This window comes from Gymnoscopelus braueri, assembly GCF_963280865.1.
Source record: "Gymnoscopelus braueri genome assembly, chromosome: 2".
In the NCBI taxonomy this organism is placed as follows: domain Eukaryota; kingdom Metazoa; phylum Chordata; class Actinopteri; order Myctophiformes; family Myctophidae; genus Gymnoscopelus; species Gymnoscopelus braueri.
Genome location: NC_137604.1, coordinates 24,981,837 through 24,997,870, shown reverse-complemented (window position 1 = coordinate 24,997,870; position 16,034 = coordinate 24,981,837). Strand labels below are relative to the sequence as shown.

At 41.4% G+C, this 16,034-nt stretch overlaps 1 protein-coding gene across 1 annotated transcript; it reads left to right on the top strand.

Annotated features, from left to right (window-relative positions):
* The first annotated feature begins 3,654 nt into the window (after positions 1 to 3,654).
* fip1l1b (FIP1 like 1b) lies at positions 3,655 to 14,786 on the top strand. The gene is made up of 16 exons (XM_080420158.1): positions 3,655 to 3,975; positions 5,054 to 5,108; positions 5,314 to 5,389; positions 5,696 to 5,817; positions 6,597 to 6,661; positions 6,875 to 6,979; positions 7,478 to 7,608; positions 7,791 to 7,963; positions 8,434 to 8,499; positions 9,263 to 9,362; positions 10,305 to 10,473; positions 10,949 to 11,030; positions 11,120 to 11,175; positions 11,614 to 11,824; positions 13,333 to 13,500; positions 13,753 to 14,786. The coding sequence occupies exons 1-16, from the start codon at positions 3,894 to 3,896 to the stop codon at positions 13,895 to 13,897; spliced, it is 1,806 nt and encodes a 601-aa protein (XP_080276284.1). The 5' UTR covers positions 3,655 to 3,893; the 3' UTR covers positions 13,898 to 14,786.
* Positions 14,787 to 16,034: the final 1,248 nt, after the last annotated feature.

Here is a 16,034-nt window from a genome sequence, read left to right as displayed (position 1 = left end):
CGCGTGTGAGCATTGTGAGCTTGTAGCTATACTATGTTTGCCATTTTTGAAAGGTTTGAGAATTTTGGGAAAGTTTTACTTTTTGTCTCATGCCAGGTTGAAAGTGGCTATACTGCAAGAAATTTTTTTTTTTATTAAACACACCAGAGTAGTCAGAGCGTGGTGGTAGAGTTAAGTTTGTTATCATACTGTTGTAAACTCAGGGCTGAGATAACCTTGATCCAAAGAGATGATGTGGATTGAAAATGTGCTGGAGCACATACAGTATCGGAGTAAGCTAATATCAGTGTCTGTAATTACAGATAGTCCAATGATCGCCCTCTGTCTGGATAAACCTGATTAGCATCGACTAACCCTCCTAATACACCGCTAGGAGAGAGGGATGTACGAAGGGAGGGAGAGTGGATCATACGGAGGGTGAAAGGGGGAAGAAAAGAGAGGGAAAATACACAGATGAAATGAGAACAAGGGTAGGGAAGAGAAAGAGGGATGGAAGGAATGGTTGAAGTAGGCAAGGTGATGGGATGAAAGTAAGGGTGAAATGAGAAATAAATGGGGGGGGGGGGTTAAAAGGGAGCAATAAAATTGAAGATGGAAGGTTGAGATGGAAAGAGAGAGTGGGGAGGAACGAGGGAGGAGGAAATAATAGTGAGGGTCCAGAAAAAGAAAAGAAAAAAAGAAAAAAGAAGCGGGAAGAAAGAGGGGAGATTGATGAGTGAGATGGAAAAAAAAGATATAGACCAGGGCAATGGGGTTAGTGTGAGCATAGGAGGGAATGTAATCACAGAGGCTGAGAGGCTAACATAGAGGAGAGCATTAGATGAAAAGATATAAAGAGAGATGGAGGGAATGATTGAAAAACACATAGGAGGCGTGCTACTAAGTGCATGGATTCGCATGATCACTTTAAGAATGGGGCAGCATCAGCATTATTTATGTGTGTTTTCCAGGAACACAGGAGTCTACACAAGTGCTTTACACGAGACTTATGTGGGCATCGCATGCAATGTGACTTTCAAGTGCTGGAAAGCAAGATGTGCATAGTTTGATGTGCATCTGATGCAAAAGTTTGATAATGTAAGAAGGAGAGAGAGGGAGAGAGAGAGAGAATCAATAAAAATATAGACACCAGGAGTCCACATCTATAGTGGCCCCACTTAACAGGCCAATGGCCCCAAATGCATTAACAACCCTCCCTCTCTGCATTAAAGGCCAACTTGTCCTGGACACAAAACCACAGCGCTAATCATGATTTTCTTAAACGGTTATGGAGCCACATGAGATTGCTTTATTTATTGTGTAACAACCCTAACACAAGGCAGTCACCTACTGAAGCTGATGCTAAAATAGTGTAGGGATTGGCTTAATTTAACAATGTCTATGCTTTGAGTTAATGTAAAACATAAATTACAATTACAAATATTTATAATAATAAATATAGTGGAAAGCAACAGGGTCCAAGCACAGAATAAGATTATGACATGATTAAAGATGAAGATGATGAAGATAAAGATGATTACTTTCAGTAGTAAAAAAAAAAAAACATTTGGTTGTTCACAGTGAGATTGGAACTCACACCCTTAGACATAGACGGGGAGTATCACAGCTGTTGCATTTATCACAACATCACTTAATGAATTCCTGGTTTGTATAGCTGATGCATTTTAGAACTCTTTGGTGGTCTGGTTTCTTGGACGATTTCTGTCAGGCCTCTAACGATATCTGCCATAATCTGCAAGATATTCCATTGGTTTAATAAAGTTTGAACGCAAGGCAACAGCCTGCTCATCACAAGCATTTAAGGGTTTGGTGTCTTGTTGACTGACATATTATATTAACAAAATGCCAAAAAGCCAGGAACGACACACAAACCTGGCTGAAGATCAGATGACCGCTCTACCCTCTGAGTCAGTTACTAAATAAAATAAGTGAATATATGACTTCATGCATTTGCATTAAAATTGTCCCTTTATACATTTTGTTTACTTTAAGAAACTATTGTTTATAACAAACTTATTTGTTTCTCTAATATCTTTATATTTTATATTATTATTTAAATTTATTCAGATGTATAATCATTTATTACCTTGAACGCACTTATTACAAAAGAAATATGAAGAGCTGGGGCGCCCGCTGGGCTAGCGGTCCAGGTGCATACCACATATAGTCTGGGGTTCGAATCCCGAGCCTGATGACCTTTGCTGCGTGTCACTCCCCGTCTCTCTCTCCCTGTTTCCTGTCTCTCTCTACTGTGTACGCAGAAAAGCCCCCAAAAAAATATTATGAAGAGACATTTAACAACAGTTGATTGATTGATTGATTGATTGAATGCTGTATTGGCAGTTTGCAAAAAAAAGCACAGGAAAGTACAGTTCAATACAAGGTCTGCTAAGAGGATTTTAAACCCAAGAAAGCCTATGGCTTGTTTCCATTGAGGTCCTTTGTACTCAATTCATCAAAAAAATTGAATGACAGACAAATATACAATACTATGCAAAACATCATATAAACAGTTAGAAATCAAAAAGAAAATATGTACAGTGAATTGCAGCCACCTGTAAGTGCTCTTTTAGAGCGTTCGTTAAGGAGAGTAGGGATTTACACTCCTTTACGACTGTTGGTTGGGCGTTCCATATTTTGGTGGCATAGCAGGAGAACGAAATTAACCCCTTGCTTGAGCCAAATCTGGGTTGAACGTGATTAGTGTGGAACTCCCTCTGATGTTGTGATTGTGGACGTGGACAGGTAGTTTGACAGGTACATGGGTCTCTTTGTGGTGTAGAACTATTGAACACAACTTTCCATATTCTATCAAATATATATCTATGGGAACCAAGGACTTGATTTTTATTGAGATTAAACATAACAAATCACACAGAACACAAACACCATATAGCCTATGAACTCCTTATCCATTGATTTAGACACTTATGAGGGTAAAATGAATAAAAAGGTAAAAAACAAACATGTTAATAAAGTATAAAATCAATCAATCAATGTAAAGTTATGTCAACTTTAATAATAATAATAAGTATTATTATTATTGTTATTATTATTAAACAGTGTTACCAGAGCCCTGTAAGTCAGCTTCACCTTCACCTTCAATCAATCAATCAATCAATCAATCAATCAATCAATCAATCAATCAATCAATCAATCAATCAATCAATCAATCATACAAGCTTATGTGTCCAATTTTGGTAGCATGAATGAACAACTATGACGATAGATGGATATAGAGTGACGGATAAGACTTCTGAATTGACATTAGGTTGCAGTGATGGACAGTGTGGATGTGGATTCCATTGTAGGACCCTGAACCATCTGCCAAGTTTGGTCATTATGGTCTATACTGAAATCCAGATGCTTTTAGGATGGAAGAATGACAATCCTTACAAAAAAGGGTTCCCCAAATGATGATCAAGCATTTGTCACAGGAGGATTATATCCTAAAGCTCTCCAATAAAACTAATTGAATTTGAAAACCGGCCACAATTCAAGATTGATATAGGGCGCGTGACCTGTTGGCTCCCTCTTGTGGGTACCATACGTTACTGCAGCTAGGGGGCGCTGTCACCTTTTCCAAGGAACCCAACAAAACATTTGCCCTTTCACCATCGCTCCGTCCGGTGTCTGTCAATAGCTTCCGGGGCACGCGAGCTTGTGTGCGAAGTCTTGTGGATGAAATGAATGCATGAAAAAAATATATGTTTACATAAACAACCTATGGCACATTTCTGCGAGAATATAACGTAAAAAGGCTAAATATAATTCACGTATGTAGTGTTTTACAGTTGGAAAGCCTTTCCTGAACACGTTGTTTTCGTGGTGAAGTGTTGCGGCGCGGTGTTTGGTTGGCGCTGAAGGAGGGTTTGTGTGAGTCCAGTGTAAAGATGTCTGCGGAGGAAGCGGAGAAGACTGGCTCTGCTGGCGATGCCAGTGCCGGGGATGAAGAGGAGGAGTGGCTCTATGGAGGTGAGATTATAACACTAATGGATTGAGTAGTGTAAACCAGGGGTCTTCAACAGGGGGTCCTCAGAGTTATACAGGGGGGAGGCGCCAAATCTTTGTATGATAGGAACCTTTTTTCCTTTCTTTTTTTTTAACCACTTGGACCCTTGCATCCCTATTCTGAGGGGAACATTAGCCAAAAAAAACGTTGTGAGCTTGTAGATTGGCTATTTTCGGCAAAGAGGTTTGGTGTAGGGGAAAAAAAAGCAGACCAAGTACAAGTTTTCGAAGTATTCAGGGTTTAAATGCCTAACTGTCTGAAAATACACATTAACATGAATACAACACTACATTATTAGCTCCAATCGGGACCTAAATGGGGCTATACTATACATCTATGAAAGACAACAACACTATTGTATACAATATGTAGTGTGGGTCCCTGCTTCATTTCTCTCTCAGCTAAGGGGTCCTTGGCCTGAAAAACGTTGATGACCCCTGGTATAAACAATCATAATGTCTGCAGTGCATTGCTAGATGATAGCAGACCCTTGCTGCCCTGGTAGGAACTCGGAATGCACCTTGCTTGCACACACAGGACTCAGACTTAACTAAAGGTTAGCTCTGGTCCATTAGCGTACTGTAACTCCTTCTAACGCTATGGACCAGAGCTACTTAAAGGTAGGGTAAGTGATTTTCCTTTGTTAAAATACGTGTTAAATTGCTCTATATTTTGATAGAACTCATTGCTATAAAATTATAGCTGATAAATGGATACTCTCTCCTGATTGGCTGAAATTTGGCAACACACGTGAAATTTTCTTTTCTGTTTATTAAAGAGCTGGAGAGGTGGGGAGACTCCTGTTATGGAACAAACACTCTATAGCAATGATTACTATCAAAATATAGTGAGTTAACCTTTTAACAAAAAAACTTTTGTAGTAACCAAAAAAATATCACTTACCATACCTTTGTCTTTAAAAAAAACAGTGGTTCTCAAACATTTTCATGCTAAGGACCTCCAAATTAATAGTCATGTAGAATGTCATAATCGTGACAGCCCTAACTGCTATGCAATGTAACAAAATATGTGTCTTTTTAGATGAAAACGAGGAGAAAGACGGGGATGAAGAAGCCAAGTTGAACGCTGCTGTCAGGTAACTTGCATCTCACGTTACCTGTCATGTAATGATACTGCATACCGCATGCAGACGTTTGCTAAAACTTGAGGATCACATTGTGCAACAATACACCATGACCCTATTGTGGGCATATATATTTCTGTCTATCATGTGTTGTAGCCCGTTTTATTTTGATGCCTGGTTTGTAACCTAAAGAGGTTTTAAATTGAACGTTTCCCAGTGGAGCTGCCGATGCCACCCTCCCTGCAACAGATGATGCCCCTGCTGTGGCCACAGGAAATGGAGTGGCTTCCGAGGTGGGTCTCACACACACACACACACACACACACACACACACACACACACACACACACACACACACACACACACACACACACACACACACACACACACACACACACACACACACACACACACACACACACACACACACACACAATGTGGATGAGATACCTTTAATATCTTGACTGTTTTCTGACTTCTTATTTGGATCTTCAGACTTAATTATTTTGACTGTCTTCTTCCCCCAACACACTCTCACATGTCCACAATCTCTATATGGTTGGTAACTGTCTGTCTGTCTCTCTCTCTCTGTGTGTCAGCCTGCAGAGAGGGAGGCTGCAGCAGGTGGTGAGGATGAAGACAGTGACAGCGACAGTGACGATGATGACGATGATGTCCGTGTCACCATTGGAGACATTAAAACCGGAGCGCCACAGTACACGTAGGTCCCAGTGAAGGCTTGCTATTTCACACCTTGGCCTACTACGTAGTTGATCAGGCAGTGATGAAAGCTGCAGCATCCCATCGTCCTCTCCACCCAATGCTAACCTGTGTCAGTCTTCCTCTTGACTTTTTTTTAATCCAACTTTATGCATCGAAATGAAGCACATAATGTGGTGTTTCACAGTCTCTTGAGACAAACTGTTGCCTCACAAATTTCAAACGCTTCCGCCTACAAACGCTTCTGAAAACCTTCAGAAAATAAAGCGGGTGTTCAGCCTGCCCTCCACTTCCGTTTTGCCTTTGCAGTCGCATAAGTGACTCCTACACTGGAAACTGCATTAGTCGAAGCCCATCTAGCTTGCTTCTTAGCAGAAATATATTTTAAAGATATTTTGAAATATCTTTCTATGAACAGAAATACCAAACAGTTGACAGCTTCCCGCGCGGGACATTTACGAGCTGGAAGTAAAGTAGCTTTCAAAGATTGTGGAAGAGACGAGGTGTTTCATAATATTTAAAACAACGGTTTAATAATGATAATAATTAAATGATTCCACCAGGAAGTGTGGCCAGCCTCCTGTGACCTCACATCTATGATGTACTTATGACGTATGAGTCCATAGTTAGGCTGCCACTGACACAGGAAAACATTATCTAGCCGCTTGCCTTCGGCCTGGCGGAGATAACAATAAAATGCTTGGTACCTAGTATAACCATATTGGTTTATGTGCTGTATATATCACGTATTTCATCAATTAAAAGCTGTTTTTCTCACAGGCCCTATGGAGCACCACCTGTCAACCTCAACATTAAAACAACTGGCACCAGACCTTATGGACAAGGTGATGTTCTCTATTACCAACTATTGCAGATATTTTTAGTTTTACTGAAAACTTTTTGTATTGTTATCTAATCAACCTGTATAAAATGTAAGCATAATATTTAATCAAATGTGTGCAATAGCAAATTGAATGGTATGGCTGAAGCTCAGATAGTACAGTAGCATAACGGATATGTGTAGGTCCACTAACAAGTTGTTTTGTTTCCATTAACAGCAAAGCTGAAGGGAGTGGATATGGATGCTCCTGGGAACATCAATGGGGTTCCAGTACTGGAGGTGGACATGGAGTCTTTTGAAGAGAAGCCTTGGAGGAAGCCAGGTGTGTGTGGGTGTGTGTGTCTGTCTGTCTGTCTGTCTGTCTGTGTGCGTGCGTGTGTGTGTGTGTGTGTGTGTGTGTGTGTGTGTGTGTGTCCTTGTGTATATGGCTATGCCGCTCTGTGTGTGAGATATTGTCATGTGGTTTTATATCGTTTCCATGAGATGTGAGAGGAACACTGGAGGACGGAGTGTGCATTTGTGCTTGGTGAGAACTTTTGTGCCTAATGAGATTTGTTTTGGTTGTATTCACATGTGAGAGTGAGTTATGATATATACACGCACACACATTATATGAGAGGGTGACTGTTGGTGTGTGTAGGAGCAGACCTGTCTTACTACTGTCTGACTGTGTTTATGTGTGTAGGAGCAGACCTGTCTTACTACTGTCTGATTGTGTTTATGTGTGTAGAAGCAGACCCGTCTTACTACTGTCTGACTGTGTTTATGTGTGTAGGAGCGGACCTGTCTTACTACTGTCTGACTGTGTTTATGTGTGTAGGAGCGGACCTGTCTGACTACTTCAACTATGGCTTCAATGAGGACACGTGGAAGACGTACTGTGAGAAGCAGAAGAGGATGCGCATGGGTCTGGAGGTCACCACTGTTGGTTCTATAACCAGCAAGATCACAGTAAGAGGCCGCTAAACGACACACAGCTGCCACCTCGCACAGTAAAATCCTCCATGTAAATTTAATTGTACACTGACGGTGTACAAAATGGAACCAAATGGACAAATTAAAAATGAAGATTTTGCTGTCTGTGTCAACTCTGTCATCCATCCTGTGGTAAAGACGATCTGTGCCTTCCCCAGGTTCAGCAGGGCAGGACAGGTAATGAGAAGGACATGATATCGAGCCTGCCTGTCCACACCTCAAAGCCAGAATTCATCTCTCCGGCCAGCCACTCCCACTACAACAAGCCTCCCATCAGCCAGGTCACCAACAGGTCTGGAATGATACCTGTTTACGAAACACAGGAGAAGATGTAAGTCACATCTAAGTAACAATGTATTTGTCATTGAACGATTGTAGGAAACAGAAAAATCAGGGGAGATTAAATGGACATTGAAAGGATCTGGGGGGAAATGGAAATACACCTAACTGGCTTTTCCTAGTGGACTTTGGGTTTTGAAATGTCAGAATAGAGGTTTAATTCAGACTGGTAGGTGGGGTTGTAATGTTTACTTGTTTGGCAGTTAAAGAAAAATGTATAGTACTGAACAATATTTTTGGTGGCATTTGAAACGCACATATAATGTTAAACTCACACTGCTTTCCTGTACAAACGCAACACACACACATAGCGAAACACACCTGATTCCTCCATTTGAAAGAAATGCATCAATTACTCACTCTGTATGAAATAGGCCCACCTCCCATTTACTGTGTGTTTGTGAGGGTTACTTGGTGTAACTCTGTGTCATTTTCCCTTGCTGTCTGTTTTCGTATTGGTAGGATCTCCCCTCCTCAGTTCTATAACCAGCAGACTGGCCCACCTGCTCAAGACATGTCCTATTATACGTAAGTGGGCATGGCCTCATTCTTACAATATGAAATGGCCATGAATATTAGCCATAGACATCATGTGCGGCAGAGGTTTCTGCTGAGGCCAGAACGATGCATTCTTTTATGTATTTAATTTATTTTGATTTGATGGTCATTGGTTTGATGGTTGCTATTGTGTCATTGTTGTATTGGTGGTGCATTAGTGGAAAAAACTAAAACAAAGAGACTTGTTGGATCCATGATTATGGGGCCTTGTAATACAAACTGAGACTAGAAATCTATCCCCAAACATTTTAGCCCCCACAAACAACAACACTAGGAATTCTGTACCCATCAGGCTAATGATCTGCTCATTTAAATTCTAAATGAGCATGCTCCATGAGACATAAAACCTATGAACCTAAATCATTTATACAGATGTACAACATTGGACTTAATTTCTGTCCAGATGCTCACAGGGCTGAAATAAGTGGCCAGGTTTGTGTCTTAATAATGTACGTATAAAGTATTAATACTGCATGTATACAGTGTATTAACCACTGTCAACCTGGCACCCTTCCTATTTTGGCCATGTCATTATAGGCGAACAATTAACATTTTCTTTTGACAATAACAGATCTACAAGCTCATTTGTGAGATTATACCTGCAGATTAGCTGATTTCGCTATTGGCTGTAAGACAAAGTATATAGGGCTTAAGTGGTTAAGAACATGTCAGGTGCATTATGCCCGTGTTGGCATGCTGCTCAGTGCATTGTTGCTGTTGGTTCCTCCATCAGGAAGCCCAGCGGTACCATAGATGTGATCGGCGGAGGGACAGCCACCATCAGCAGAGTGGAGGGACGACGCAGGCACAATCTGGAAGGAAACAATATTCAGGTAAACCAACCACACAGACAAACATGCAGTCTGACACAACAAACAAACAAACTGTCAATGATACTGAACAGGTTTGAACCGATAATGGACATTTATATATAGGGTTATTGCAAACCAAAATATCTACAATATCAGTGATATCAAATTTTAACTATTCTGGCAAAACACAGGGTCATGACATACTGCACTTTGAACCACTTGAATCCTAGCGTCCTTATTAATTCTGGGGGATGAACATTCAGCGAAAATGGCAAATCTACAAGCTCACAACGCATCGCGTTGCAGTGCGGCTTGTTTTGAGCTGTTTAGCAGAATAGATTTGGTGTTCTGGGAAAAAAGTAGCTGACCAAATGTAGAGCCCTGGGGGACCCCAGTCAACTTAAGTATAAAAGGTTTAAGTGGTTCAATATTATATTTATATTTTTTGACTTTTTCATAAAAAAAAAGAAATATGAATAAATACATTTTGGTATTAATTTTTTTTTTTAATTAGAGTGATAATTCTATAAGCTTTCCATGACGTGTTTGTAGTGTTCTCTGAGAAAACACGTCGATTTCTATCCTGAGGGGAAGATAAAACTGCTTGCATATACTGTACTGTAGCCTACTAATATAATTTTCCCAAACACACTCTATTATCTCGATATAGTACAAAATTATCTATGGGGGTGGAATCTAGTCATTAGATAAAAGATTTTTGGCACATCTCTACTAACTGCTGAACATGAATAATTGTTGATCAGCACAGGCGTAGATATTTGCTTTGGGTTTGCTTCTGATAAATTTCACAGTTGAACTTGATAGAACTCTGTCTGTAGTGAATGCTATCACAATGTTCTGTCATCGCACATTATCACATGACTGCCATGAATCCATGAGAATAGATAACTTGTTATAGTCAGGCCTGAGTTTGAGCCTTTCCCATCTGTGTTTGGCACGCAGGTGATCTCCGATGGCCACACCTCATCGGATGTGGAACCACCTCCGGCCAAGAATCAGATGCCTCCGAACTTCTTCCCTCCTGGACCCCTCCCTCCGAACATCCCTCCTCCACCCTTCCTCCCTCCTCCTCCCAACGTCAGCACGGCACCCCCACTCATCCCCCCGCCAAGTAAGTCACCACAGTCGCTCACTCTGCTGTGACCTTTACTCTGCCTGCCTCTAGATTCATTCAGATTGTGCCCATTTGTTGTAGCGGTGGGTGGGTGGGTGAAAAAAGTTGATAGACACAGCGCAAAGTCAAACCTTAGCCCTATGTTTATATGGTCCCTGTCGGGTGGAAACCTTGTATGTCCAAAACGGTTCCTTTTTTATTATTTTTAAAACATTTTTAAATAGTGACAATCGGCTATTTTCGGCTACTTTTGCGTGACACTATTGTACGATGAACACAATTGATGAATTAATTCACGAAAAAACATTAAAAGTTGAAATACGGAGATACAAGGTTTCTGCCCGACAGCAACGATTATGCAGCATGTGTGTTGCAGCTGTAGCATCTCTCTTGAGTGCATTTATAGTTTGTGTTTTTGATTTACTGTTTAACCTGTTGTCTTCTCTTTCTCTACTCATCTCCCTGTTCTTAGGAATGCCCATCACTGTCCCTCCCCCTGGTTTCCCCCCTCCACCTAGCGGACCCCCTCCTTCTCTCATCCCTACCATGGACAGGTAAACGCATACACACAAACACACTGAATCCTTAACAATACAACAAGTAGTTACTGATGGTCTCTCTCTCTCTCTCTCTGTCACAACAGTAGCCATCCTGGAGGTTATGATAACCGCCCTGTCCCACCATACCCCTTCCCTCAAGGTAAGAATTACAACATTGAACTACTTACACCCTAACAAAACCAGTTTGTAATCAACATTAGACATGTTCAGACTACACTGCGTACACCCGATGTAATTTGTCGTCATTGGGCGTACATTTGAAAATACACAGAACATTGGGTATTTTTTCCCACACCGTTTATGTACATCAGAACAATGGGATTTATGTTAAAAATCAGCATCATTTCCCTTTAACCACTTTCAATCTCGCATCCTTATTTTCGGCTTGTCTTTAGAGGTGAAAAGTGTACATGCGAACAACGCGTCTCATCGCAAGGCGTTGTGAGCTTGTAGAGCAGCTATTTTGACTATTCGGTGACATACGGAAAAGTATAGGGCTTAAGTGGTTAAGTTCATCCAATTGCACTACACTCAACAACACAGACATACCGACCCCTCCTCTCTCCATTCATGCCAGGTGCATACCCTCCTCCCATGCCGGGCAACATGCCGGGCAATGTGGCCCCGCCGTGGCCCCCCATGATGGATAACCCCAATAAGCCATGGGACTACTACCCTAACCCCCGTCGTGAGGAGAAGAGAGAAAAGGAGCGAGAGAGGCCCCGGGAGAGGCCACATGAACGAGAAAGGGAGAGGGAACACAGCCCCTCAGCTATGAGCTACACCAGGTGAGGGGGACAGATACTAACACCTCTACAGAGGCTAGTCTGAAGTCTAAGGTGACCATGTCTTCTGGACTCTGGAACGACCTGCTTGAGGGTCATTATCTTTTCAATTATAAAAAAAAAAAAGAAATCACATGCTAGCTTTTAATTAAATGATGCTGTGATATTGCTTTATTATGCTTCATTGTGTTTTGTCTTTTGCTTTTTTTTATGTTGACAATTTTGTTTTCGTCTCTGACTTTTAGCAGGATATCTCAAAACGTTAGGAGCAGATTTGCACACAACTTTGTGGAAAGATTTGTACTGAGTCGAGGAAGAACTTTTCAGGGTGTTTGGCCAGAAGGGGGTATGGCAGTGGGCCTGTCGCAAATAACATAACACCACAATACTTTGAAAAAGTTTTATTATGGGCCCAGGAAGAGCTGATTAACTGGTCACACCGTTTCATTGTCACAAGGGTGCCAGAGGCCACAAATAGTACAGCATGCGTAGAATCATCATGAAGTTATATTAGCCAAAATCGGACATGGTGCAAGAAGCACTGCAAAAACGTAACTCAAAGGAGTATTTCACTTTAAAATACTTAGGGGTCATACACCGGGCTCCAGACAGTTTTTAAGTTGCTTGATTCAATATTTAGATATTTTATATTAATTTGATCAGACAGACCCCCCCCCCCCCCCTCCTATACAGTATAAGCCCATTCAACTCAAAACGTGCAGACCCAGTCGAGCGCTGTATTGATTGATTGAATACTTAATTAGTCAGAAATGTAAATGGCACGTGGTACAGTCAGACATTAAGGCTAAAAGGATAACACAAAAAGGTCCTGGTCCAGTATTATATTTGGGTAGACTCCTTTGAAGTGGCCAGGTCATTTTCCCTCTTACTCCATGTTAACCACGTTGGCCTCTCATTGAAAGCAAACTTCCTGCCTAGCTGGAGGCACCACTGCTGTGAATTGAAATGGAGCTAGTGCTTTACCTCTGCCACCTTAAAGGGACTACACCATGAATTTTAACTTATTCTTCTTTTTTGTGTGTTTTTGGTCTCCCCTACCTCTCTTCTATCCCCAAAAATACCCCAGTTTGAACACTCAGGCTTTCACAGCAAATCTGGGGTTTTCTGTAAATTGGTCTCAAAACAGGCCAAACTGATTTGGTCCCTGACGTGACGTCACGTCAGGGTACAATCCCTCCCGTTTTTCAGTTCCAACGGGAGGGATAACATGCATACAAACTGGCTCAATAGCGCCCCGTACCAAACAGGACAATGTGGTATTGCAGGTGAAAGTGCTTTATAAGCCATAGAGAAGTTAGTTGGAATGAGTATATCTGAGGCTTGATTTAGGCTCAAACCAGTTGAAAAACGTTTCAGGGACATAAATAATATGATATTAAATATAAATATATATTTTTTAAATTAATTGGATTTGTTGTAAATATATATTTTTTCAAATAAATCTTTGCTACAACCAACTAAAATGTAACCTGTCTTTGTGCCCTCCGCAGCGATGAGGAGCGTTACCGTTACCGCGAGTACCAAGAGCGTGGCTACGGGGGCGGCGGGGGCGGCGAGCGCGGCCATCGTGAGCGGGCAAGCAGAGAGAAAGAGGACAGAGGACACAGAGAGAGAAGACACAGGGAGAAAGAGGAGGGACGCCACAAGTCCTCACGCAGGTAGACATGCATGCACACACACACACACACACACACACACACACACACACACACACACACACACACACACACACACACACACACACACACACACACACACACCTCTCTCCCAGATCCATGTAGTTATTGTTGTACAGATTGAGAAAGTTCCAGAGAACATCAATATATGAGATGTTGGATGTTATTTTTTGTGCTGTTATCTACGGTCAGCTTTGACCTTTTCTCCTCCCCGCTCCCCTCCTGCGCAAGCAGCACTAGCAGGAGGAGGCACGACAGCGAGGAGGGCGACAGCCACCGGAGACACAAACACAAGAAAAGCAAGAGGAGCAAGGAGGGCAAGGAGGCCGGCGGCGAGGAGATCAGCGTGGACCAGGAGAACCAGGAGGCCATGGAATGATGAGCAACCTCTACTCCTTCACTTTAATCCCTCCCTCCGACCCATTCTTCTATCCCTTTTCTTTCTTTCCCTCCAAGAAGAGAGCGAAGAAATTAGAAGTGTGAGCCCCTCCTCCCTTCACATCACTCATCTTCCATCCCTCCATTCTCTCCCATGTCTTTTAAAACAGTCTCTCCACGACAGTTTGAGAAAACAGGTCTGTAACTCAGAGTGTAGAAATGCAGCTATTTCTCAAGTTAAATAATTACTGAGGATTTTACAGCATAGATTGGGGGTTCCAGTATAGTTAAGTTCAGTGATTCTTACTCTTTTTAATTTCAAGGACCCTCAGTTTGATATGCATTGGGCAACGGACACCCATTTGATACAATTTTTTCATCTCTGGGACCCCAATCTACACTGGAAAATCCTCAAGTGTTAATTTAACTCAGAGAGTGTCCAAATTTAACCAATGTGGTTCCATTTGTACACTGTCCGAGTTACAGACCCCTAACGGTCCATTTGGACCGCTGGTGGTCCCTGGACCCGACGTTGAGGAACAGTGTTTTAAAAGGCTTGAGGAGCAGAGGTGTGTTTTCGGAGGTCTGTGGAAGCGTTGGCTCTTTTCCTCTCTGTACCTCTACATTCCTCTCCTTGTCTCTAACCTCCCATCCCAGACTTAGAACAAGGAGGGTGTCTGTTTCTCCTCCATTCACCCCTCACCCTCTTATAATAGATCACGCTCAGAGATTCTGTTGTTGACGTTGTTGTCTGGATGATGCCCCAAGTATGTCTCTTTTTTCCCCCCAGTCATTTATTTTGTTGTATCATTTTTCTTGTCCTGTATAGATACATCTACAGAATGTTGTCAAGTTTGTTGAATTAAAAAACAAACAAGCTTTTGATAAGATTTGTCTTGCTGTCTTTTGTTATTTGTGGGGTTATTGTTTTTTCTATTCAATTCAGATATACTTCGCACAAAATACAAACTCTATTTTACGCTACTGGTCACTCACTGGGTATATTTATAGCGTTGTTGGAATATGCAGTCCAAAAGGTTACGTTTGATTCACCAATTTAGATTTGAAAATGGTTACAAATATTATTTATGTCTAGTAGGAATATGATAGTTACTAGCATATTCCTACTAGCAGTGGTACTAGTAGTTAGTAGCACTGCCAGTCACACTCATACACACTGCTAGTTCTCTTCATGGTTGTGTTTGTTGCTAAATTTAACCAGCAGGTGGGGGTGTAGTCCAGCTTTGCCTGACTTTACATGTCATTGTACATTTCAAGTAAATATACTCCTCCATATACTGCAGCTGTCATTTCAAAGTAGTTTACATTTCTCTCTAATTGGCAAATGTGTTTCTGCTACTTAAACAGCTGTAATGATCGTGGTCCACAGTGTATTGGCAATAGATTTCTTTGTATCTAGATTTGCATACAGATACAGTGTTCTGAAAAACCTTGAATTACATCATCTTTAATGGTCAATAGTATTGACATGAAGATTAGGTTTCCTTAATTCTTAACTATTCATATTTGCATGGGGTGTGCTTATTTTTTTCACAGTACTATACTTACTTTCACTGAGGATTTGGATGTAGTGTAAAGAAATTTTGATCGTTAAATGTATGATCTTGTGTGACAGTGTAATGGCAGGAGTCCTTTAACTGTTGAATGTGATGAACATTTACAAGATTATTAAGAACCCACACTACTATCTTGAAGTGTAAGATCTCACCAAGGAATGCCAATGGTGGGTGGGGAGAAAATCAGTGTTGATGCATTCTTTGGCACTGAACATCTGCAACCTTTCAATACCAGTTTACTAGTTAGTGACAGACTATCATTTGCTCTTCCTTTATCTCTTTTATCATTCTGTTGTAATGGCGTTTATTTGCTCTGGTTACACAGCAATATCAATCATCATCCAGTCGCCAAAAGGTCAAACGGCTACAGTAACACCATAGCTTCTCAAAGGGCTCCTATAGATGGTGAGAGGATTAGGATTCCACGTACTGCTGAACAAAGTCTATGTTCTCCTTCTCCAGAGCCCCCTGTGTTATTTGTTTTGTTACATCACCATTGTAAGCTACTGTATAGGAATATTTTCTGCAGAGGCCATAATATCAGTGAAGTGAAATACGCTG